We start from the raw sequence: 26,714 nt of genomic DNA on the forward strand, positions 1-26,714 counted from the left end.
TTTTCAAATAACAAATATCAAAAGAACAAAGGTCCTCAACCTTTGTCTCTCTCACATCTCAAGGGTGTGATGCATTTTCATCAATAAGAGTGACGATAATTCCAAAATTGGGACAGAGATTATGAAAATCAAGCCAGGGGCATGGGGTCATTTAAAAGAAACAACACAAAACAGAGGATTCTGATATGCCTCAACAGCCATCATGGAAGAGTAAGCTAAAATTCAAAAATTAAGAAAAATTGTGAAAACAGATTCACTGCTTTCTCTAGCATAGCCTTCAGAGAAGGAGAAATTCCTTATTCGATTTCTCTCTGTTGGTAGCTACTCTGGCTCTTTCTTTCTTGGACAAGAAAGGCCCAAAGGGATGATGGATGAGCACAGCAGGAGCTAAGCCAGGTCTTAACCGGTCCTGTGAGTTAGCTGCATTTTTATTCAACACTTATGATGTTAACATTTATGAAACACCTTTGATTTGCCAGGACCTGTGCTAAGTGTAGGACATGAATGAGAAGCAATCTTGGCACTAATGAGAGAGCTGAGCATGCAAAGAAATAAGCATAATCTCAAGTGGCAAGTGACAGAAATAATTACAGGGTATTAAAGGAGAACAAACAAAGAAGAGCAACTTGGGTGTGGCTGGTGGAGGAGCATCTGGGAAGACTTCCTGGAAGAGGGAAAGTCTGAACTGAATCTTAAGGACTAAGCAGGAGTTAGATGAAGGTTAGAGAAGAAGGGTGTTGGTGTGAAAGCCATTCCAGGAAGTGAGACCACAAGAGCAAAGGCACAGAAGCCCCTGACAGCATCACGTGTTCAGGACAGGTGAGCATTTTGATGACACATAAAGTTTAAGACAGAAAATGGAGAAAGATGAAGTCAGAGAGACAAGGCCAAGGTGGGCTTTGCGAACTTTGTAAAATGAGGAGATTGGATTTGGTCTTTGGGTGATGGAGAGTCCCCAAGAGTTTTAAGCAAAGGAACAACATGATGGGAGTTGGCACTTTGGTGGCAGCGTGGATGATGCATTTGAGGGGGACAGGACTAGCAGTGGGTGGACCGGGAGAAGGGGCAAAGGGAGGTAGTGGGGCTGTGTAGACCAGATGGAGGTGCCTCTGGGCAGTGATAGACAAGACAGAGAGGGGCAGATGGGAGAAGTATCTGGGAGGGAGGCAGCAGGACCTCGGGACTGCCAGCATGTGGAGGGTGGGAGAAAGAAGACTGGAGGAAAACTCCTAGCTTCACAGTTTGTATTCCTAAAAGGATGGCAAGACCATCAGTTAAGACAGAGAGCTTGGGAGACAGAGATTTCTAGAGACAAAAACAAAAGTTTCAGTTTGGATTTTTGCCTTTGAAGCACCCGGCAGGGCTGGTGTTGGTGGCGGGCAGCCAGGTAGATGAATCAGAAGCTTGGGGGACAAGCCTTGGCGAGAGACTGTTTTTTTACTTTTTACCAACCAGGTTCCGGGGGGTTCAGCCAGGGGGCAGACTCCCCTCGCCCTGCCTCCTTCCAGAGATTGGGGTGTCACTGCTGCAATTCCCCTAGGTCTCCTCTGGTCCCACATTCTGCCCCGCTTTGCTCTCTCCCCGCTTCACCTTCCCGCCCTTGTCCCCCTGCTCAGCCGTCTCCAAGGCCCTGCCTGCAGGACAAGGACAGGTTTATGCCCAGCTTGGCAAATTAGAGCAGGGAGCTGCGTGGAAACAAAGCCACAGAATTAGTCCTGTCCGCTGCCTCACCCGCTGCGCCGCCTCCCCAGCTCCTAAATCCTGCTGCCGCCGCCGACTCTGTGCTAACAACCTGGACTTTTTAAACATATTTCAAAGTCAAGCTAAAGAAACTAACCTTGAAAGAAAAGACATGCATTTACTCAAGTGTTTTATGAGCCCATAGGCAGGGTTTTGGAAATTAGGATTCTATTGCCACATTGGGTGTGACTCAAAGAAGCCAGTGGGCACAAGAAACCATGGGATGTGGGGTCCCCGGGCACTCTGTTGTAAAGGGAGGGCTCCCCAGGCATGCTGAGACTGGCAGGGGAGTGGCTAAGGACTGAGAAGCAGGCCAAGCGGAGAGGGCAGCGGAAAGGGCACAGGTGGGAGCAGGAGGCCCCTGAGTGTGCAAGTCCTAGAAGCCGGGGAGGACAGAATGCCACTGTTAGGTGCCAGCCCTCCACCACCTGAGGGAAATCAGGGAACCAGGAGAGAGGGTGTGTCTGAGAAGGGCGACTATCTTGGAGAACATCCAAGATGACTTCAAGATCTACTGGCAAATGCATTCTGCAGGTTGGGGACCTCTATTACCCAACCTTGTTACTTAAAGAGAGAATGGGGGGAGATCTCACTTTCATAGGCACACGCGATGAAGCATGGCAAAATCATGACCCGAGGGAAGAAAATCTCCACCCTGCGCACCCAAGGCACGTCCTCCTTTTGGTGTTTTTCTCTTAATCGTTCCTATTTTCTTTTAAGATCAACCTTGCTCACATTTAAAAAATTAACAGTGCCGTGTCCACCCTAAATGTCCCTTCCCAAGGTTTGCTGGAAGCCAGCACACACCCACGGCCACCCCAGCAGTCTGCATACATTTTCTCTTTCTGGCAGCACCCTGATCAGCCCAGGTTGAGTGCTGGCCGGCTGGGTCAGGGGTGCAGATGACAGAGCCCTGGCAACAAGTCCGCTGTTAAAGGCAGAGGGTAGGTGCCTGGCTAGAGGCAAGAAGCTTCTTGCTGGCTGTGTAGCTTCCAGGGCTCCTCTGCATAGACCTCATGGTTTTACCCCCAGAAGCGCCATTTGCCCAGAGGCTGATGTAATAGTATGAAAGAAGCCCCCTCCTTTCAAATAGAGATTTGCTCTGGTTGGAGGGAAGAGGACGGGCAAAGTGAGCACAGAGAGAAAAAAACTCAGGCTGAGACTCCCTTCATTTTGCAGAAGGACAGAAATAAAAGTTAAAGGAGCAAGTTCACTGTTCACCAGGATCCGCAGCCATCGCCGAATGCTTATTCCCTATTGCTTTGCACAACTCATTTACACAAAGCTATGTTAAAATTTGAACCCTAACGTAGTTTCTCTCCTACTCAGGTGCTCCCTCATTCAAATAGTTTATCTTTTTTTTTTTTAAAGATTTTATTTTTTCCTTTTTCTCCCCAAAGCCCCCCAGTACATAGTTGTATATTCTTCGTTGTGGGTCCTTCTAGTTGTGGCATGTGGGACGCTGCCTCAGCATGGTTTGATGAGCAGTGTCATGTCCGCGCCCAGGATTCGAACCAACGAAACACTGGGCCGCCTGCAGCGGAGTGTGCGAACTTAACCGCTCGGCCACGGGGCCAGCCCCTCAAATAGTTTATCTTGATCTTTCTTCAAATTGCCTTTAGACCATCCCTCCTCCCCTCTCCCATTTCCTTCTCCCCACCCTACTCTGGAACCCCACTGCCAGAGGAAGACATAGGACTGAATATGAAGATTGTGTCCCTCTTTTTACTAACAAGCCACATATGGAATCACGAATTCCTCCCGGACATCTTTCTTCACTTGGCTTCTGAGACACCACACTGCCCGGCTCTCCTATCCCTCACTGCTTGCTCCTCCTCAGTTGCCTTCTCTGGTTCTTCCTCTTCTCCTCAACCTCTCAACTCGGGAAGATGAAGGCCTCTCTCTAGCAACACTCTCTCCCCTCCTGATCTCATCTGGACCCAGGGCCTTAAATGCCGCCTACCTGCTGATGCTAAAATTTACTTTTCCACACCAGACCTGATCTGCTGAACTTCACACTCACACAGCCCATCACCTACTCAACACCTCCACTTGCTTAATGGGTACCTCAAACTCCGCATGTCTAAAATTAACTACAAATCTGCCTCCCCGAGCCCCAAACTCAGACTTCCCCATTTCAGTTGGCAGAATGCCTACCCTTCCAGAACCCAAGTCTTGGAGCCATCTTTGACTCTGCTTTTTCTTTCACCACCACCTCCAATCTATCAGTGAGCTGTGTTGTATTTTTAATTAGATCTGGAATCAGACCATTCGCACTCCCTGTGTTGAATGAGCCACATGGGGCTATTAATATTTAAATTAAAGTTAAATAAAATTTAAAAAATTAAAATAGAGAAAAAAAAAAAAGAATGGCCCAAGGGAGAACTCTTAGAAAAACTACAGCAAAAATTAAATTTAAAAATTTAGCTCCCTACTTGACCTAGCCATGTTTCAAGTGTTTACGAGCCATGTGTGGTCGGTGGCTGTGGTATTGGGCAGTGCAGACCCTGAACCTTCGATCACTGCAGAGAGTTCTGTTAGCCAGTGCTGCTCACTCCTTCCCTGGGATCGCCCTAGTCCCAGTCACGAACATGTCCTGCCTGAATGACTGGAATAGCTTTTCAGTTGATCTTGCTTCTTCAGTCTTCACGACATGGCAGCCAGACTGATCCATTTAAAACATCTCAGATCATGCCATTCCTTTGCTCTGACTTGTCCAAAGGCTCGCACACATGTCTCCCAGCCAAAGTCCTCAGCAAGCCCAGCAAGGCCTTACGAGCTCTGGCTCCTTTTACTTATCTGACCTCATTGCCCAATCTTCCGACTTGCTCTCTCTGCCACAGCCATGCTGGCCTCCTCCTGTTCCTCCTCAAGCCCTCTGCATGGGCTGTTCCCTCTGCTGGGAATGCTCTTTCTCCAGATATTCGCCTGGCTCGCTCTCTCTCTCTCTCTTCCTTCTAAGCTCTACTCAAACATCTCCTTCTCAGTAAGGCTTGTTTGGACTGCTCTACGGGAATTTTAACATCTGCCCCTCCCATCACCACTCCTGGCAGTCCTGCTCTCCGGGACCCCCCTCTGCCTTACATTGTCTTTTCCCCAGCATTTATCTCTATTCAACAAACTATATACATTTACTTGCTTATTATATCTATTATTTACTGTCTGCCAGGGATCTTTGTTCATTTACTCTCTGCTGGAAAGCTGGCCCAGAGGAGGCTTTCAATAAACATTTGTTCAATAAATGAATGAAGTTTTAGAGCTAGACGGGACCTTGGAAATCATTCTTGGATGGAGCAGTTGAGGTGAGGTTGAGTCAGTGAGGTGAGGTTATTCACTATGGACCCACAATAAGTTCAAGGGAAGAGCCTGGACTAGAAGGTGGCCTGGCCGCAGGTGTCTTCACTAGGCAGGCCCCATGACAATGAACTCCTCTCCTCCCTTGATTTGTCACAATCAGAGGGACAGTGACAGATCACAGAGAGCTAACCGGGACAACAACCTAACTAAAATGCCAGGGGCATTTGCCACCTTCTTCTTGGTAAGCCTTTGCAGGATTCAACCATTGGTCCTGCTTCTCTGATGACTTGTAGGATGCAAGGAGCAAAGTGGAGGCTCAGGTTAATGGCTGTTTTCACATGCCAATCTTAACTCCACGTGTCACAGATGTCAAGACTCTTGGAAAATTGGAAAAACACATGGTTGCTAAATTATGTTTTTTGCTAAAGCAACATATCCGTCTTTTAAAAAAAGAAAGTCATGATTTCATCATATAATTGCTAAATTAGTATTTGAGGAAAAGTTGATTAGTATGAAAAGAATGATTCTCCATTGCATCATTAAAATATTTCTGACAATCCAGAATAGATTACAAGAAAAGCAGACCCCAGATCACACTTCGTATTAGGGGTTCCTCTGTCCTTTTGTATCTGTAAGGAAATGCCATCTGAATATACATATTTTTAAATATCTCAGGATGATGGTTTTTCTACTGCCAATTCTGATGCAGATAAAAACAGTGTGAGGATATTTCAACCTCATAAACAGACCTGTTCATAATGACGTGGGTAACAGGCCCAGAGTTACACAGCATGATATTAGCAAAGAGCCTGGAAAACTCCATCCATGGCTTACTGGATGATTTAACTTGCCAAAGTATGTAATTAAGAACCAAGTTATCTTTATAGTCATTCCTTCATTACTGAGATAACTCAATGGGAGGCTTTTTGAGAGATGCCAGATTTGGAAATAAAATCCTTACAGACCGCACTGCAATGTCATGAAGATTATACCAGAAAACAAATTGATGCACATAGACAATCTTCTGTATGTACCAGAAAATTAGATCTCAGGAGAGATGGGCAGCTAAAATATAAAAGCAAGGGCAGGTGGAGGCAGAGCACAGTGGCAGGGAATAATCAGCGGCACCCCTGAGAGAGGGGAGCCCCGAATGGCCAGTGTGCTTGCCATGCGTTACCTTGGGTGGGGCTCTTCATTGCTTTCACTAACTTGCCCCTTCCAGCTCCAAAACCATTATTTTCATAGTCCAGGTCACTGTCACTATCACTGCCACCGCTGGCAGAGTACGCACACATTCTGGGTACCTTGTCCTAAATGAGTAATAATGAGACTGTTAAGATTATTCATGCAAATCAAAATGGGGCAGAACATCCTGTGAGGACAGGAAACGGTTCATATTCGGCCGTCGTTGTGTGCACAGAATTCCGTTCCCACCGCACCCCCAAGAATGACTCTGCTTGGCCTGTCTACCTGCTCCTAGTGGAGCTGGCGCAGTTACTCAATTACCAGAGCTGTAGAAATGAGCCTGTATTAATGAAGCCATTGACCACAGTCTGCCATTGTCCCAGGCACAGGAAAGTCCCCACGGCTACCCATTCTGCATTTTGTATACTTCTTTATAGGGTCTTATTTTTCTCAAATGCCTACTATGATCTTCTGTTCTGAGCCTAATGGCTTATTTATTGAAGTGATCTCATCACTGGCTTTCAAGCATTAGAGGGTGTGAAAAAAAATCAACCTTGGGGACAAAAGAATAAGTGTTTGCTTAATTTATAATTTTCTTCCAGCCCCTGAAAGGATAGAAACCTTTAGAAAAGTATGCAGTTGCTAACTCTATATGATCCCTGAGTCTACTGACAGTTCACGGGTTGAGGGACTCAGTGCCCCCTCTCACTAACATGCATACACAGCCTGACTGAGGATGTCACTGGCCTGGCGATAATGCAGCTAGGCAGTTTTGATACTGCATGAACAGTTTCTGTCTCTGTGCACATAAACGGAATTCTAGCTCCAGGACTGCAACTGCTAAGTGTAGAATCAAGGGGCTCAGGACTGTCTTTTCTGTGTGCAGACTATCCTATTCGAGTTCATCAGACCCCACTCATCCCAAACAGTTCAGGTACAGCTGTGTGAGATGAGTCTCTAAAGAATGTTTGGGAGGGCGTCATTTGGTTGGAAATTATAAAAACTCATTTCAGGATATGAGCTCCCTTGGCTGGGGTTATCAATTCAAGCAGTTACTCATTTCCTTTATTTCTTCATTCATTTACTCATTTATCCATTCATTCAACAGATGTTTACTGAGAACCTACTCTGTGCCAAGCGGTGTGCTAGGTTCTGGGGCACAGACCTCAACACAGGAGATACCAGTAGTCTAGCAAGGATGATGTCCGTGAAGGATGACAAGGTCTATTGGCTGTGACTCCAGGGGAGCCCCATGTCTTTATAATGCTCAGATTGACAGTTCGTGGGTTAAGGGACTCAGTCTCTTCTCTTGCTCAAATGAACACACAGCCTGACCTGTGACGATGTCACTGGTGTGGCAATAATGCTGTGTTCAGGCATTGCTGAGGCAGTTGACATGTTAATCCACGTCTAGAGTTCCAGCAGGACTCCAGGAACACTTTCTGGGTACGCTGAGATGCATTTTTTTCATCCCTCCACTCAAGAAACACTAATGGAATCAGGTACTGTGCTGGGCACTGGAAATATAAAGCTAACTCTTGCTTTGAGCTTCCCCTCCTTAGTGGTCAGTGAAGCAGAGCTCTAAGTTCTAAGTCAGAGTGGAGACTCTCACTAGTTAGGGCAGGATTTCTAGTGGCCAGAGATGGCGCAGGATGATGAGATAAGGGACCCCAGAGGTGTGTGTGTGTGTCGGTAGACATATATGTTGGGTGGGGAGTGTTCTGCCATCACATGTAGAGGGGACAACTCCCTCCTGGCTGCACTGAGTAATTCATTTTTTTTTCGCTTTCTTGGAATTGCCCAAACCCTTTGTCATTGTCAACACCTGTTGTCTCTGAGCTATTTTCCTTCCAACTCTGGGTGTCTTTTAGGGTTTTCACAGTTTTCCAGTCCTCAAATAAAGCATGGCCAGCCTTTCTGGTCTAGTGGTTAAGATTCGGTGCTCTCACTGCTGTGGCCTGGGTTCAATTCCCGGCCAGGGAACCACATCACCTGTCGGTTGTCATACTATGGCGGCTGTGTGTTGCTATAATGCTGAAAGCTATGCCACTGGTATTTCAAACACTGATAGGGTCACCCATGGTGGACAGGTTTCAGTGGAGCTTCCAGACTAAGACAGCCTAGGAAGAAGGACCTGGCCACCCCCTTCCGAAGCAATTGACCAGAAAAACCCTATGAATAGCAGTGGAGTACTGACATAGCACTGGAAGGTGAGAGGATGGTGCAAAAAGACTGGGCAGGGTTCCACTCTGCTGTACACAGGGTCACTAGGAGTGAGAATCCATGCAATTGCACTAAGAACAACAAAAGAAAGCAGAGTTCCTGAGCCATGAGCTCCTCCCGAGGTCCAATCACACATTAGGAGGCCCGTGTGTGCCATCTCAGTGTGGATGAAGAACCCATAGCAAAAACGATAGGGAGTGAAGAAATGCAGGTCTCATTCACTCTGGCACATTATTTGACCACTCCATGCCTAAAAGGAGTCTAATTATACCTGCCTTACATATCTCATAGGAGCAAGGGAAAGGTTAAAGCAACTGATGAGATAATGAAAAAACATCATTAAGTCATTCTAAATGGTGCTCTTATGGCTTGGGAGAGTGAATGGCTTGAGAGAGCCTAACTAGGGGAGACCATCCATACGTCAGGAATCTGGGTGCAGATCCGTGGAACCATTTGAATTCCTCTCAAGGCTCTATGAAGTAACTTACTGTCTCAGGAAAAAAGGTGAACCTTGGGCCTTGATCTTCATTCACTGAACCAACCACAAATTTACTTTCAAATGAAATCTATCACAAATGTGTTTAAGAAGTTCACTTTTCACCATCAGGACCAACAGGTGGAGGGTGCCCTCCTGTCGGCCTCCCCTTTACCTGGGTCTCAGCAGTGGCATCTTCACTCCTCCAGTCTGGAAGTGGCTGGCTTGCCATTGTGTTTTCAGCATATTCGAATGACGAGCAAGTCTGAGGCCTTGGCTCTGCTTCATTCTGCTTTAGAGAATCAATTTTTCCTAAATGAGGAAATGTATATGAAATCATAATCAGCTTTGTTCAACTCTACAACTTTAGAAAGGGAGGTGGGTGAGATATTCAGAAATAATAAAAACGGCCCAAATATGGTGAAAGCTGGGTTTCCCAACATTCTGTCCCCTGCAAGTCTGTGCTAATGGAAATATCTGCATAATTATGTATATATAGAGAGAATGGTCACCTTGGAGACCCGAAGGCAAACTGTCCTTGGCCCACTTTTCCACAAACTGTTGTTCGACTTTTCATGTTAGAAAGTAGGCAAACTGTTTGGGAAACACTGATTATTCCTCAAATAATGGTTTTCATCAAATAACAAACAGGATTCCCTTTTGGAGGACTTCTTAGAGCCTTCATTGTGCTAATGGGGATTGTTATAATTTCCAAAAGAAGGATTTGAATTTGCAGCCTTTCCCAAACATATTTGAGCAAGGGAGCTTTATTTTCCTAGAATACCTGTGAAGGTCATTTTGAATAATGTGGTCTGGGAAACTTTCCTCTTCTGCCCTTACGTTTCCTCTCTGCCATTAAAGATGTTGTGGGGCAGTGCTTCTCAAGCCTTAATGCACACACGCATCAGCTCAGCTTTTGTTAAACTGCAGATTCTGCTTCAGTTGGTCTGGGGTGGGGTCTGAGATTCTGCATTTCTGACAAGCTCTCAGGTGATGCTGATGATGCTGGTCCATGGATCACATTTGGAGTAGCAAGGGTGTAATTAGCAGAGAATGATTAAGGAAAGTTCCTCCATTACCCATAATAGTAGATTAACCCACAGAGTGTATTCCTTCCTTATGCCAGAAAGGAGAATTGCTGTTATTATCCTCCAGCCTCAAGATTATCAACAGCACATGCTGTGATAGCCTCTCAAAAGTATTTTGCTTGTGAGCAGAAGCGAAGTAATTGTATTTTCATCAGCACTGTGAGCTTTGCACAGTTACTTCCATTTTTGATACAGGAATAAGAGAAAAACCAGCTCAAATGCATACATTAAACAGGAAGTGACTGCTCTAAACCACTTCCCTGTTGTTCCAGATAGTTCTCCATTCCTTAATTTTTAAAATCAGTAACCAATGGCCACAGAGAAAAGAGAAATCTAGGAAAGCTAGCCCTGCCTCTGGACCACAGTGACAAAATCATTTGGTGGACAGGAAGCTTCAGGATGAGTGACACAAAGATGTCCTGCAGTGTGTTGACCTCACTCTCAACCTTACATTACTTTTTTACAACTCTTCATGACAATTTAATTAAGACACAAACCTTAGAAAACCAGTGCAGTGAAAACTAGCAGCAAGATCAGAACAATCTCCTTCCTATCGCCTTCTTACGAAGCAATTCAAGGCTTGCAGTTTCTATTCAATTTGTTATAATGACAGTGTTTAATCATGGAGTCTACTCAGCAGCCCGCTGCTGAATTGAGGTCACACATGTGACTATTCAGGCATGGAGCACATAATCTATAACTAAGATTTCACCCCTGAATCTCTGGAGGCTGCGTCATTAATTAACAATGGACTTATTTCAAAAATAATATGCATTACAGCCTTTTAAAATGTAGCCTTGGCTTGGAATGAGCAGAAGTTTGTGGTGAAATATTCATGGCAGCTAGTGTTACCGTACGAAGGGACAACTCAGCCATGGGAATAGCGCAATCCCATTTACTCAAAGATGTTTAATTAAAAGTCTTCTTTTCTAATTTCTCAGAAGCCTACAGTGTAGTCACTACTTGTGGCTCCTTTCTAATCATCAAATCATAAACGAAAGTCTTTACAGTTCTATGTCATATGCTTATGCATGGCATAAACATAAATGCAACATAAGCCATACAAGTTAAAAATTATTTACTGTCATCTTGGGCTGGAATAGATATTTTTAATCTTGAGGGAACAATGAAAAAACTCTGACCCTTACCCTGGTCCTATCTTTAATCATGAAAGCTTGCTTCAGTTGACTGCGAGGAAAGATGGTACTTCTCAACGGGAAGGCTCACTCCATTTTATTACAGTTAATGTACAATCTACTGCTAATATATCAAACTAATTTTTTTTATAGTTAAACGTATAAATATATTTGAACAGGATAGGAATATGTCAGAAGACATATGTTTCTGGTTAGAGGGCAAACAACATTTCCACTAAATCTGTTGTAGGCCTAAACTGGTCTATATTCAGAGTTAAGTTTTAAAAGATAAAATCTCCTGACTGTATGTTGTGTGGTTTTTTTTCTTCATCAATTTATATATCCATATACTGGTGCTTACCTGCTGGTTTCCTTTATACATGTATACATTCCTTAACATAATAATGTGTAATACTTGTTTTACCTTTTGGGTGAAGACATGCAGGAATTTTCATGCATCCACCTTTCCATCAGGCAGATGAATTACTTCCTGATGGAAACTTTTTCTGCTGCCTGTTTTCCATTTTTGTCAGGTGCATTATTTTTTGTGGGAAAACAATTAAATTTGGAAGGGAATAGGCATTTTACCTGAGGAGGCTGGTTTGGGGAGGCGACTCTGAGGAGGTCGCATCCCTCTGGCAGTCACGATGGGGTCGGATGTGGAGTGAACAACGGTGTTATCTGCAGAGCCCTGGCTGTCTGCAGAGGAAGGCACTTCTCGTTCAAGGGTCTGGGCTCTGATGGAAGAAGCTGCACCAACGGCTGGCTGGAGAGACAGGATGGGCTCACTGTCTTCTGGGGATTCTGGTTGACATATGTAGCGTCCTGCTGAGCGATTCCCCGAGTCTGGGAGTGGAAAGGTTCCGATCCCACTGTCCAGCGTCCTCATCTGGCAGTTTGATTCTAGACAGAGTAACAGAGTGAGGATTAGAAAAGCCTCATGTGAAAAAGGTAAAAGAATCACGGGCATTTGGATCTGATCTGGAGGAAGGGGGACATCCAGAAGGAAGAAATACTATTAATGGTGTAGGAAATTTCCAGTGAGTGGCATGAAACATTTAATTGAACATGAAAATTTTCCCTTCATGTAATATGAGGTAAGAAGGCCCACTGTTACCGGCAGCAAGAGTCACATGTACATACACGCTGGATGGTTCTCCAGAATTGTAATAGAAAAAGAACAGTCATTAGAGACCAAAAATTACTTTTGATCACCCTTATTTCAATTGGGAATCATATGACTTCAATCAATTAGGTGAAATTTATTAACTGAAATAAGATGAGTAATGAGCACACATAACAAATTGAAGTGGTGTTCTAACAAAGGTAACTGCATCTCTTACATGAATTACCACCCATTTGGCAGTTAAATAAGTCTCTGGCCTCTTGATTTGACTGTGAGGACAAATAATTCACATGCTATAAAGGTCATCCCAAAAGGTACCCTCCTTTATCATGTGGTAACATCACTTTATCGTGTGGACTTCAATTGACCCAACTGTCATTTGAAGTCTTATTGAGAAGACTACAGCTTTCTGTCTTTCTCTCTTACCTTATGCAATGAAAAAACTCATCAGTACCCTTTGGATTTCTTGTCACTTCCATAGATCCCACTATTCCCTAACACAAATAAAGTTGATTTCACCATACATGTGCGACATATTCTGCTAATGATGTTTCATCTTCAAAAATTTTATATTCAGGCAAAAATGCAATATCTGAAAAAATTTTTATGTATTTGATTTCTGAAATGATGGTGTGTTTTATCTAAGCCAATGAGACAGCTTTCAAGATCTGGTTGTCACCCAAAAAGTCTCCTGTTTATATGATAATCTTAAAATGAAACATCCTCAGTAAAGTTTACATTAGTGTCTTATAAATCTAGGACTGGGTAAGAGGCACAACTCAGCCTGTTAGGCACGGTGGAGAATGTTATAGAATACGATGTAATCTTTGTGTCAAGAGGCTCAATAGGTAACATTCTGGTGGGGCCTTATGGAACACTGGCTTGGAGTGTGGTCTCTGCCAATAACTAATTGTGTGAATCCTTGTACAAGATCCTTAACCTCTCAAGGTCTCAGGTTTCTTTTAAGGTTGCCGTGAGGATATAAGTATGTTCACTATCAAATCTTTAGAATTTAGGATGACACCTAGCATATCATGAGATAGCTGAATGAATGAAATAATGAATGGTGAAAAACCCAAAATGCTTAGGATGTTTATGAGATATTAGTAGACATCTGATAGGTAAATAATTTATCCTTAAGTACCTTCCTTACACAATCTCATTTGATGCTGATCAATTAGTATCTGAAGTTCAGAATCTGCCCATTCCCTCCTCCTTCTCATAATCTCTTTGCTCTGAGTAGCTGAATTCTGGGAATTTGCTAGAACTAGGGTAAAAACAAAGGGATGGGGATGAGTACAGAGTTGGCTTTTATAGGTTCTAGTAGGTTTGGTGTTTGGTTTTGGTAGCACTGGGAACAAAAGAGAAGCTTCAGTCTCCAAAGGGATATTTATCAGAAAGAGCAGATACCTTTTCTCCAGTGTGGTGCCATTCAGACATTTCAAATACCGTTGGATCCCAGAGATGGGTCACTGACTGCAGGAGCCCTGAGTCACATGGCTATGGTCTGAGAGGTGCTTTTCTTTCCCAAGGTCATAAGGGCTAAGTTTCAGCCCCATTCATTTTAGGGCCTCGATCTGGTCAGCTTTACTCTCAACGAGCTTTATAGATTATTCATTGTCTTCTCGATTCATCGTCTTCTCAATTAAGGGGACTTAATTGTTACAGAATGGCCTTTTTGAGAAATAATCATCTGTTTGCATAGGGAGTATTGCCAAAAGAGTTCAAAAAGAAAGACCCTGCTGTTCAGAATTCAGTGTCCTTTCTTCATTTTAGCCTAGATATACAACGCTCTTCAGATTTAGCATGTCCACATGTTGTACTTGGGGCAATTATAAATGTCTGAACTATTTCAGTCTCACACAGGAGTAAGCAGATCTTCATCAGAACTGACCTAGCCTTTGGAGATGGGAATTAAGGATACATGGGATGTAACAGCTGAGGTGTGTTAGTCCCTACAGGCCCCAGGCTGCCTGCCATAATAATTTACTCCCAGCATCTTCACGACCGCCCACCCCTGAACCAAAGAGTGTTCAGTACAGTGGGACACTAGGGGCTCTGTTCCTTTTGTGAAGATGGATCGTCAAGTTTGGCTGCTTATTACAGCTACCAGGAGTTCACTGCTTTCTTTGTAGCATCTCTTCATCTTCACAAGCTCATAAGGTAAGAACGATTATCGCCATTTACAAATGAGGAATCATGGCTCAAAAAGGTTAAGTCGCTTGCCCAAGGCCATATGCTATAAATAAAGAGATTGGATTTAAATCCAGCCTTGCATAATTACAAAGACTCTGCTCTTAACCACCAAGTGATACTGATTCCTCCAAAATGTGCAGGTAAATCCAGAAGTGGGGTCCTCTCAGTTAACAGCGATTGAGGCAGCCTTGTGAGCAGAAAGCTCACAGAATGGCCCCGTGCTCCTGGGCAAGGTACCCAGCTTCTCCTCTGGAATTGGTGTGGGCGGCTGAATTCTAGCTGGTTCCCATGCTACCCATCCTGAGGTTAGACATTCTTGGCATCTACGTGGCTGCTGCCCCTACACAGGATGCCTATACATCCTGATGGACACCGTTCCTGAGAACCACTTCCATGCCACGCCTTTTTGGGTGTTTATCTCAGCTCTCTGGGCTTGGTGATAAGCATTGCTTACAAGAACAATGTTTTCCTGGCTTTGTCTAAGAATTTTCTCCCCTCCAAATATTTTACCGCTCAGAAAGCACTTAATCCAGTCCCCTTAAATGGGGAATCAGAAAGTAAAGTGAGATTCTTGGCTGTCTTTTCAGTGATTTTCTGGGGAAAGGCCTCTCAGACCAAAGTCCATGCATGTTGGCCTGCCCTATAGTACAGAGCAGGAAAAAGAGCGAGGAGGGATCTGGGGTAGGAAAAAATGTTGAAAGAAGTCTAAGTCTGGTGCTCTTCTGAGGACACCAACACTTACTGGTGTCTGTCCCTTTAAATTATTCTCTTTTCCTTCTTTCCCTTCACAATATCGTCACACCAGAATCTATAAACAAGACTGCTGATATTCCTGAGTTCTCTGATTCTCTGAGAATTGTGCGCACTAATATTAAACTCAGAAACCACCTGCTATTAAAGCCATTTTTTATTTCTAAAAATTATAGATGCCAAATGTAGTAAATTTGAAGGACTCATTTGTAAGTACCTATGAAATGAGGTGTGGACAGTCAGGGACTCAGGCTCCATATGCCAGTTTCACCCTCAAGCAAATTTCTCCAGAATGCATAAACCTTTGGAAATGGAGTTTATATTGAAAATGCTGACACCTTCTTTATGTAGTTTCTTTCAGGCACTGTAAGTTTCTTACAGTTCATAAAAATATTGTAACCTGAAAAAGTCTTAGATATTGTACTTCTGAAGGCAGTTTTTTCTCAGAGAATTTTAAGAACTCACAAAATAATTAAATGGCCATGATAGGAACAAAGTTCAAAGGGGCAAGCCGGCCTTGCATTTCAAATGAGTTGACTCGGTCTTGATCTTGACAAGTGTAAGTTCACATTTGTGGCTGTGAGAACAGCTGCCAACAGGGCCTTGCTAATGAGTTCAAGGGTTGGGTCACTGGATGGACGAGCGGGTTTCATTCTTCCAAGGTCACCAATTACATCTCTGACCTGAGTGAGTCCTCCCACCTACTTCTCATTGTCCCATTTGCCTTCTGTCCATCTATCTCTCAAGGTAAGTTCTCTCACTTACCACCACCAACAAGCCCCAGACATTTCATGGGATCACTTACAGCAGTGCTTCCCAGGCCTTTTAAAGTCGTGGCACACATAGAAAATATATGGCTCACTGAGGAAAACACCAGCTGCCCCAGAACCACTAGCCACCTGAGAGCTGAGGTTGCCACATCTCAGCACACCTGGGATCCATCCACGGCATGTCAGCAGCAGAATGGTGGGAAATCTTTTATAGAATGGACTCAGGATCTTCTTTTACTGACACCTTGAACAGATTACCTTGCATATCTCTGGCAGGCAAGGATATGGATAATATTTTAGTCTCTTGGCAGCTGGTATGAGAATTCTTAGGCCCTCTTTTGTTGAGAAAAATGTTGAGAGTACTTGGGTTAGGAATATTGTCTGGCATCAAAGCCTCAGTAAGGAGGGAAGTTATTGTGCCTAAGAGGGAGATGAGCAGCCAAGAAGGGTGAGGGTCTGCATGGGATGGTGGTGGAGAAGACACTCTGGAGAAACATTTCCACTGGGGATTTCCAACTATTAACTTAGGGTATGAAATATAAAATGCCCACTCAGCCCTCCAGTGAGCATTAACCCTTCTGTTCCTTGTACTAGGTGTCTTGGCAAGTGGCTTTAGTTTCCTCATCTGAAAATTAGATAACATAACCTTCATCATAGGGTGCCTTGAGGACTAGAAACATTGCATGTAACAAACATGGCATGATGCCCAGAACACGTACATAGCTATTATTTAGAAAACGGCAGTAATTCTTTTTAAAGATTTTATTTTTTTTTCCTTTTTCTCCCCAAAGCCCCCCGGTACATAGTTGCGTATTCTTCGTTGTGGGTTCTTCTAGTTGTGGCATGTGGGACGCTGTCTCAGCGTGGTCTGATGAGCAGTGCCATGTCCGCGCCCAGGATTCGAACCAACGAAACACTGGGCCGCCTGCAGCGGAGCGCGCGAACTTAACCACTCGGCCACGGGGCCAGCCCCAGTAATTCTCATAATAAGTGTTATTAGACTGTAAGCATCCTGGGGGCAGACTGGATATTACTCATCTCCTCAATATTCCCATATAAGCCTATTCTTGCTTCTATATTGCCCTTATTTTACCGTATGGGAATTATATGCTGGTAGAGCTAATAATAATTATAGGCTGATAGAGTATCTGATTTATGCTCCATTGCGAGTACTCAGCACAGTGCCTGACGGTCAGCTCTCACTGAGTAGAATGAAAGAATAGGTGGATGAAAAACAGCGCTAATCTTTACAAAGTTCTTCCTGAAATTAAACTGAATATGCACCCTTCCTTTTGAAGTCCCAATCTGCTGCTTTTTGTTCCGACTCCAGGATCCAAAGAAAACAGCTGACTTCCTTCTTCAGTGTAGCTATTTTTCACATACAGCTGGACTTCATTAATTCAGATAGCCAGAGGGATAAGATTATTCAGAATTATTGAATATTTTGAAGACTAATTTCTTAATACTTCCAAGTCCCTGGAGCAAGGGTCTGTGACCAAGACAAAGGACAGCCTGTGGAACCCTGCTTTAGCGTCCTCCTCAGTTCCCGCTCCAACCTCAAAGCATCAGGGCTGGCGGGTCCCAGGTCTAGCAAAAGCTGGGGTACCATCATTACCTTAAGCCTCATCCTCAGGGATGCTAAACTGAGTGCTGGCAACCCATTTAGCATCAGCACCCATAGCAGTGTAAGAACTAAGTTCTCAGAGTCTAGGTCCTGGGAGCCATTTGTAGTGAGGAGATGACATTACTCAGTAACTTCTTATATGTATTTACACAAAACAGTGAATTCTCTCTTTTAAAACAATTTGTTATCTTCATGGAGTTGTATATGCTTCTCCCAAACTTGTTTTATACTATTCCTTTATACAGTAACATTATCTTTAAAAATGGCTGCAAAGGGAAAACTTATTTCCAGTACTGTTTCAGTTAATATAAATTTCCCAGTTAATGGAATCTGAATTAGCAATGATTTTGAGCATTTGGGAGATGCCACTAACTTTTTCCTCACTCTTCTCTTCTACAGATGAAAATGTCTCAACTTTCTCTTACACATTCTACCTTAAAAATCTTTAATCACTTGAATTTGTAGACCCAAACTCTTGGTATTATTAATGTGTCTGTCCAAAGAGATTATTGTATAGGATAGGCTTAAGAAAACCTGACTCGGTTTCTAAGTTACTCTGAATATTCAGAAGAATGAAGTGAAAAGAAAACAGGCTGCAGAGTTAGAAAGGCTAGGCTTAAAGACCTACTTGGCTACCTGCTAGCTGTGTGACAATGAGGGATTTTTTAAACGATTCTGAACTCATATCATCAGAGCTCATTTCTAATAAGCCCAGCACAGTGCTCATTACAAAGTAGGTTCTCAGTAAGTTTCCTTAAGTGGTTGTCGGGGAGAGGTGAGGGCCGCTGCAGGTACACAACACACACAGTGGCATGGAATACAGGGCATACCAGACTTTCGTCTGTGTGGTTACTGTTTTCCTGCAGCACCTGGGTACATTTCACTAAACAACTATGCTGGTTATTTCCTAAGCAATTACCTTTTGGTAACCATTTCCTTGGAGCTTAGTTGATCATAATCATTAGTGAGCAATTATGAATATGGAGCAAAGTACTTGGAGTTGGTTGCAAACTGACTCATGTATAGAAAGGATGGAGTCCATTTTCTCAAAAATTCTTAGGCTTTTTTAAGAGCCTAAACAAGTGATGTTTACTGATAATCCTTTGTTCGTAGACCTACTGCATTATCAGGGAACATCTTCAAATTAGTAAGCTGTGATTTTCAGTTAGCAAAGGTACAGCACATATATTCTAAAAGGTTATACCTGCTTCTGTGCAATGATCTACCCTCTCTTATAGATTCAAACAAATTACCTTATTAATCACTGATTTTTTTTTCCTTTTCAATACTCAAAAATCCTGGGAACACAGAAAACTGTAAAACCCAAAACTGTTTTTTACTTTGAGAACTTCAATCATATCTACAAAACTTTCAGCCAAACATACAATGAGGACCCAACACAATTCACCATCCAGAAAGAGCAACGTATGGATGTTGAATATTCATACCATATTATTAACTGGCACACTTTCCTATAATGCAAGTGGCCATGGAAATAAATCTTTGTATGAGTTTTCTCCAGGTTCCTAAACATCTTTAAGCTACGTGTGCTATTGGCAACAGAAACTTAAACTACAGATGGGAGAACAGATCTCTTTATTTGCACATCTCTCCCTTCATGTGTGTGGATGAAGCAAGCTAACAAAAACTAAGCCTGTTGCTAAAGCCACATCAATTAAATGTAGGTTATTCATTCTAAGTTTACCCTGTGGTTTTTGTCAAAGTAGTCCAAAATGACTGTATTGGCTATTTATTCACAACCATTGGATAACTTTTGGCTGTGGCATTAAGATGACCTTCTGAAAAAATAAATTCAATTTGACGGCTTTAGAATGCATGAGAATACTCAACCTCTAAGTTCAGACTGGATTTAAATATTCTGAAATTGGAAAGGTGTATAGGAGAATGTAAAGGGATTGTTTTTCAATCCCTTGTGTTCTCTTTGATATAAAGGAAGACTGGCATGTTTGGGGTCTGGCACACTGGTACATAAGGAATGAATATAGGGAAAAAAGTAAGGAATTAATATGACAAAAGACTTAAAAAGGGAAAAAGCAGATCATGAAACTCCTTTGTAAAGATAAAGGACAAGTTATTTAAGCCAATATAAAAGACGTGCCACCTCAGGCCAGGTTGATATCTGGTGAACCCAATATTCTGTGTCTAGCATCACATAAAATATTGTGGTGGTCATAAAATCTGTGACATAAAATATATGACTAAAGGATATAAAATAGAAAAGGTCCGAAATATGTTCCAAATGCCCAAGTAGACCACAAATTCATAAAAATCCTTCTTGAATTTATTTACATATTCAGCTGGTATAAGCCCTAAGAAAAAATTCCTTAAGTTTGCTATAAGATGTGCTCCTTCTTGTTACTGATGCTCAAACAACCTCTCCTAAGATTCTGGGGATGGCTCTTGGTCTGCTATTAAGAGAGTTGTTATGGAACTTTCCAAACCCTTCTTGATTGTACAAATGCTAATAATTATCTCTATACTCTTATTCCTCCAGACTGAAAAATCTTGAGATCTTCACATAACTTCTTCATACTTGCTATGCTACTATGCCTGTCTTGTAAAACAATAGCCAGATTTGTATGCAGTATTTACTGTGATATAGAAGAGTAAGTTAAGATAACCACTACAGTTTAATGCCCAGCATTTGTTTGAATTAGTCAGCTGATCTAGGAACAGACTTGAATCCCAGACTGCTACATATTGTTTTGTAGTCATCACTTCCAGGTCAAAGTCCTTGTTTATGAGAGTATAACACAGATCCCTACTAACTCCCCACAAAGCAACGACTACCCCTTGACCACCTTCCTATCCATATGTCAAATCTCATCCTCCTTAGACATTTTTCTAATTGAAAAAAAATAAATAAACCTTACTTTCCTTAGCAAACTTTCTAGAGCACCATAAAAATGAAGAACCACAATGGTTCCAGCCCTGATCTGTGATCACCATTTTTCTAATTGAGGAAATGCCAACTTATTTCCTTTTTCCTTTTGTTTTCTGTTATCCATGCTCATTCTCTATCCATGACAAAATTACTCTAACCTCAACTTTTTTCTCCCAATCTAATTATAATTTCACTACTTGCTTATATCTTCTTCTAATCCACTTTTGGACAGGTGCTTATGAAAAGCATGTGAAAGGTCTAAATAAATGACGTTTACTGATTCTCCTTTGTTCAGATTTATTACATTCTCAGATCACATTCCCAAATTAATAGGTCATGATTTCCCCTTAGAGAAGGTACAGTGTATTTATCCTAAAAGGTTATCCTTGTATCTCTTTAATGATCTACTATCTCATGGATTCGCTCCATCCTTCACTGTCCTGCCAAAATGAAGTGAAAAGTTGAACAATTATCTGGTGAATCTGATGGACACAGATGGCTATTATGGGTAATTCTATCTCTCTAAATCTCTCTCACTCCATATCAGGTTTGCTCAATTATATGGACAACTGCCTCTACTCTCCATTTCACCTGCCTGGATAATATCTGCTTTGATAAGGCAAGTGAGGGAAGGAAGGAAAGAAAATAAATTGGGGGTAAGGTGCTACAGGAAGAGATTCAAAACAGCTTTATTCGGAAAGAAGCATGCAAAAACAGAAGCATGGGGAGATTCAGACCCATCAATTTTGCAACAGATAAAAATTTATTAAAGATGTTTACAAGAGCTAAAGCATCCTATGTATTGTTAACCTAATTTTTTAAATTAAAATGTATATACTCTAAAATTATAAGTTATTTTACTTTGCTTATATTACCTTAACTATAGATATTTAAAGAAAGTCTCCAGAAAGATAAGAATTTAAAGTTCATAGATGTTTTTCTCCATTTGTCTCTATATTTAATCAATATTAATGATTTCTCAAATTATATGCAGAAAGGAAGAAAGCTTAAGTCTTCATACCCCTAAACTTTTTATTTTTAATATTCACTTTAACATGCCTTACTTGCTTGGTTCAGGATTTTAATTATTATAAGGTAATCAATTTTAAGTGAATATTCAAGGATCATTTATTTTTATTTCGTGTGACTGTAGTTAAAATATGGGTGAAGAGAAGGGTGAAGTTGATAAGAGGCTATCTTTCTATTTCAGCTGCCATTCTCCACTCTCCAATATCCCATGGCTGTCTCTACAGGAAGATAATAAAGAAGTCATGAAATCCAGCAGACCAAAGGAGACAGATTTGGGTGAAAATATATACAGATTTTTGTTTCTGTCCATTAAGAATTAACTGTCACAAGAACACACATCCACTGTTAAAGACTGTTTTCAGACATTGGACTATAGGCAGCATAGAACTTGATCAAGGAAAACAAATGAGATGAGCCCTACAATCTCTTCAGACAACTGCCTGGTGACACTTTCCAGACTGAAACACAGAGAGAAGGAACAGAGTCTGGAGGTCCTGCTGAATTGAAGAGATAAATACAGGTGTGTGTGTGGTGGGAGTCAAGGTAGCAAGAATTTTCAGGGCAGTGTTTGGAAAGAATGGAAATAGTCGTAGTTTCCCTACAGTCTCCAGCTGAGAACCAAGCTGCACACGCAAGAAGTGAAATTCGTGAGGTCAGAGAAACAATTACTGTGAAGCAGTAGGTTAAATAATTTCCTGAGCTCCTATAAGGATGAAAATAGTTTATGTTTCCACCATCCAGAGAGGTTAAAACTTCTTGAGTCCTAAGAAGGGTCAAGCCTTAGTAGTGAGGCTAAATTATACCCAGACTAAAGGCTTCCCTAAGCTTGTCATAACAAAACTTAAGAGAAAGTCTGGAAAAATAAAACTAATCTGCAAATACGTTAAATGTACCCCAGAACAAAGTCCACAGTCTTTAAAAGAATACAATGAAATCCAGCACTCAACAATGTAAAATTTACAATCTTGGCATCCAATCAAAAATCAGGAAGCACTGCAAAAAAGCAGGAAAATATGATCTATATCCAGGAGAAAAATTAATCAATAGGAACAGACACAGTAATGAGAGAGAATAAAGTTAAAAAACAAGAACCCAAAAATATTGTAGATGTCATAAATATGCACAAAGATATAAAGTAAAACGAACATAATTAGGAGATATTAAAATAATAAAAATACCAAAGTGGAAATTATAGACAGGAAAACTACATTTAAATGAAAAAATAAAGCACCACATAGAATTAAGAGCAGATTAACAGAGAGATTATATACAGCAGAAAAAAAGATCAGTGAATTTGAAGACATAATATAAACTATCCAAAATAAAGCACATAGAGAAAAAAGACTTAAAAAAATAAACAGACCCTCAGTGACCTGGGAGTCAATATGAAGTGGTCTAAATATGTATAATTGGAGCCCCAGAAGGAAAAAGAAAAGAGAGGAAGGGGTAGAAAACATTATGTGAAGAAATAACCAAAAATGTACCATATTTGATAAAAACTATATACCCCAAATCTAAGAGACTCAATGAACCATAACTAGAAGAACCAACACTCTGAAAACCACACTAAGACACATCATAGCCAAATTGTTGAATATTAATGTCAAAGATTAAATCCTAAAATGAACTGAGGAAAAAGATACTTTACAGAACAAAGGAAAAACTGACAGCAGGCTTCATCTCAGAAACTACGTAAAGACAAAAGACAGTAGAATAACATATTTAAAGTGCTGAGAAGAAAAAAACCCTATCAACCTTTTAAAAATTAATTTTAATTAATTTAAAAATCAAGGAAAAATAAATATTTTTCAAACAAACAAAAGCTGAGGTAATTCATTGCCAGATTATTTTTAGTGTAAGAAATATTAAGAAAAGTTTCACCTGCAGATGAAAAATGGGTATCTTGTAGAAATCTGGATACACAAAAAATAATGATGAACACCAGAAATGGTAAATACATGGTGTACATAAAATATATTTTTCTTATTTTTTAGTCTCTAAGAGATAATTGACTAAAGCAAATGTAACAACGTATTGCAGGGTTTCTAACATACGTAGAAGTAAAATATATAACAATAGCATAAAGGGTGGGAAGGGTTACAAGGAAGTAATCTGTAATATATTTAAAATAGTGTGCTAAAGTAAAGATGTAATTAAATTACATTTAAACATTAGATCAATCATTAAAACAAAGAAGTATAGTTAAGTTGCAAGTGGAGATAAAGTAGAATCATAAAAATAGTCAATTCAAAAGAAGACAAAAATCTAAGGACAGATGGGACAAATAGAAAATAAATGCTAAGTTGGTAGATTTAAACCCAACCATCTAAATAATTAATTAAATGTAAATGGCCTAAACATCCCAATTAATAGGCTGAGATTGTCAGATTTGATTTAAGGAAAAAAAGGCAAGATCTAATTATATGCTGTCTATAAGAAATTCACTTTATGCTCATGGATTGGAAGAATAAACATCGTTAAAATGTCCATACTACCCAAAGTAAGCTACAGATTCAGTGCAATCCTTATCAGAATCCCAATGACATTCTTCATGGAAATAGAACAAAGAATACTAAAATTTGTATGGGGCAATCAAAGAACCCCGAATTGCTAAGGCAATCTTGATAAAAAAGAACAAAGCTGGAGGCATCACAATCTCTGACTTCAAAATGTACTACAAAGCCATAGTGATCTAATCGGCATGGTACTGATCCAAAAACAGGCACACAGATCAATGGAACAGAACTGAAAGCCCAGAAATAAAACCACACATCTATGGACAGCTAATCTTCGACAAAGGTGCCAAGAACACACAAAGGAGAAAAGATGGTCTCTTCAATAAATGGTGTTGGGAAAACTGGACAGCCATGAGCAAAAGAATGAAGGTAGACCACTATCTCATACCATACACAAAAATAAACTCAAAATGAATCAAAGACTTGAAGATATGTCCTGAAACTATAAAACTCCTGGAAGATAACATCAGTAGTACACTCTTTGACATCGAACTAAAAAGGATCTTTTCAAATACCATGTCCTCTCAGACAAGGGAAACAAAAGAAAAAATAAACAAGTGGGATTTCATCAGACTAAAGAGCTTCTGCAAGGCAAAAGAAACTAGAATCAAAACAAAGAGACAACCCACCAATTGGGATAAAATATTTGCAAAGCATATATCTGACAAGGGGTTAATCTCCATAATAGATAAGGAACTCACACAACTGAACAATAAAAAAACAAACAACCCGATCAAAAAATGGGTGAAGTAGATGAACAGACATTTTTCCAAAGAAGATATACAGATGGCCAATAAATACATGAAAAGATGTTCAACATCACTAATCATCAGGGAAATACAAAACAAAACTACACTAAGATACCACCTTATACTTGTTAAAATGGCTATAATCACTACGACTAAAAATAACAAATGTTGGAGAGGGTGTGGAGAGAAGGGAACCCTCATACACTGCTGATGAGAACGCAAACTGGTGCAGCTACTATGGAAAACAGCATGGAGATTCCTCAAAAAACTAAAAATAGAACTACCATATGACCCAGCTATCCCACTACTTGGTATCTACACAATTTGAAATCAACAATCCAAAGTAACATATACACCCCTATGTTCGTTGCTGCACTATTCACAATAGCCAAGAAATGGAAACAACCCAAGTGCCCATCGACCGATGATTGGATAAAGAAGAAGTGGTATGTATATACAATGGAATACTACTCAGCCAGAAAAAAGACAAATTCATCCCATTTGCAATAACATGGAAGGACCTAGAGGGAATTATGCTAAGCGAAATAAGCCAGTCTGAGAAAGACAAACACCAGATGATTTCACTCATGTGTGGAATATAAACAAGTATATGGACAAAGAAAACAGTTCAGTGGTTACTAGAGGAAGGGGTGTGAGGGGTGGGCACAGGGTGTGAAGGGGAGCACTTGTGTGGTGACAGTCAAGAAATAATGCCCAACTGAAATCTCACACTGATGTAAACTATTATGAACTCAATAAAAAAAAATTGAAAAAAATGGGGGAAAAAAAAGAAATCCACTTTAAATATATTCATGGTTAAGGAGGTTCAGTATTATTTGGATATCAATTCTCTCCAAATTGATCTACAGATTCAGTGTAGTCCTAATCAAAACACTATCAGACTTCATTATAGACATTGACAAACTGAGTCTAAAATTATTTGGAAATGTAAACATTTTTTAAAAAGTAAAACAATGTCAGAGGACTGACACTACCGGAATTCTACTTTTCTACACTAAGCAAGAGAATGTAGCATTGGGTAAGGATTTGTATACAGATCAGTGGAACAGAACAGACATTTCAGAAATAGACTCACACACACATTATCAATTGATTCCTGACAAAGATGACAACGTAATTGAATGGGGGAAAGATAGTATTTGAACAAAAGGTACTGGAAACACAGAATATTCATATGAAGAAAAATGAACTTCAACCCTTTTCTCACGCTGTAAACAAAACAATGCATAGATTGAAACGTAATACTAAAACCATAAACATTCTAGAGAACACAGAGAAGAATATCTCTGTGACCTTGGATTAGGCAACAATTTCTTAATTAGAACTCAAAAACATGAACCATAAAGGAAAAAAATAGTAAATTAGACGATCAAAATAAAAAACTTCCTCTTAAAAGGCACTGTTAAGAAAATTAAAAGGAAAGCAACAGGCTGGAAGAAAATAGCAAAAAGTATATCTAATAAGGGATTTGGATCCAGAATTAAAAGAATTTTAATGCAGTAATGAGGACAGGCAACTCAATACAAAATTGAGCAAAAAATTTGAATTCATATGTTACCAAAGAAGATACATGGATGGCAAATAAACAGAGGAAAAGATGCTCAACATCATCAGATATTAGAGAGACATAAAACCATAATGATATATCACTACACTCCCATAAAAATGGCTAAAATTAAAAAGACTAACAATTGTAAGTGTTGACAAGGATGTGGAAAAAGGGAACTTCTCATATATTGTTGGGTGGAGTACAGAATGGTAAAATACTTTGAAAAAGTTTGGCAGTTTCTTGTAAAGTTAAATATACACTCTTCATGTGACCCAGCAATAACACTCTTACCCAGGAGAAAAGAATATATTTGCCAACCCTAAGACTCATACACA

At 40.7% G+C, this 26,714-nt stretch overlaps 1 protein-coding gene and 1 long non-coding RNA gene across 21 annotated transcripts in view; one reads left to right on the top strand and one right to left on the bottom strand.

Annotated features, from left to right (window-relative positions):
- NCKAP5 (NCK associated protein 5) overlaps positions 1-26,714 on the bottom strand; it is a 918,003-nt gene that overhangs the window by 45,923 nt on the left and 845,366 nt on the right. For 14 of the 20 annotated variants that reach the window (XM_070241812.1, XM_070241809.1, XM_023622814.2 and 11 more), the window contains 2 exons: positions 11,733-12,047; positions 9,096-9,232 (listed from right to left, as the gene is read on the bottom strand). In XM_070241812.1, coding sequence (XP_070097913.1) covers positions 9,096-9,232; positions 11,733-12,047 — 452 coding nt within the window. Of the gene's footprint in view, positions 1-6,214; positions 6,348-9,095; positions 9,233-11,732; positions 12,048-26,714 lie in introns of all 20 variants that reach the window. The other 6 variants (XM_070241813.1, XM_070241814.1, XM_023622818.2 and 3 more) reach the window with 1 other exon arrangement.
- LOC138918757 (uncharacterized) lies at positions 520-24,785 on the top strand. The gene is made up of 2 exons (XR_011428474.1): positions 520-819; positions 21,726-24,785. It is a non-coding gene; the product is annotated as an uncharacterized lncRNA (long non-coding RNA).

The sequence above is a fragment of the Equus caballus genome, chromosome 18 (assembly GCF_041296265.1).
Source record: "Equus caballus isolate H_3958 breed thoroughbred chromosome 18, TB-T2T, whole genome shotgun sequence".
NCBI classification, from domain to species: Eukaryota; Metazoa; Chordata; class Mammalia; order Perissodactyla; family Equidae; genus Equus; species Equus caballus.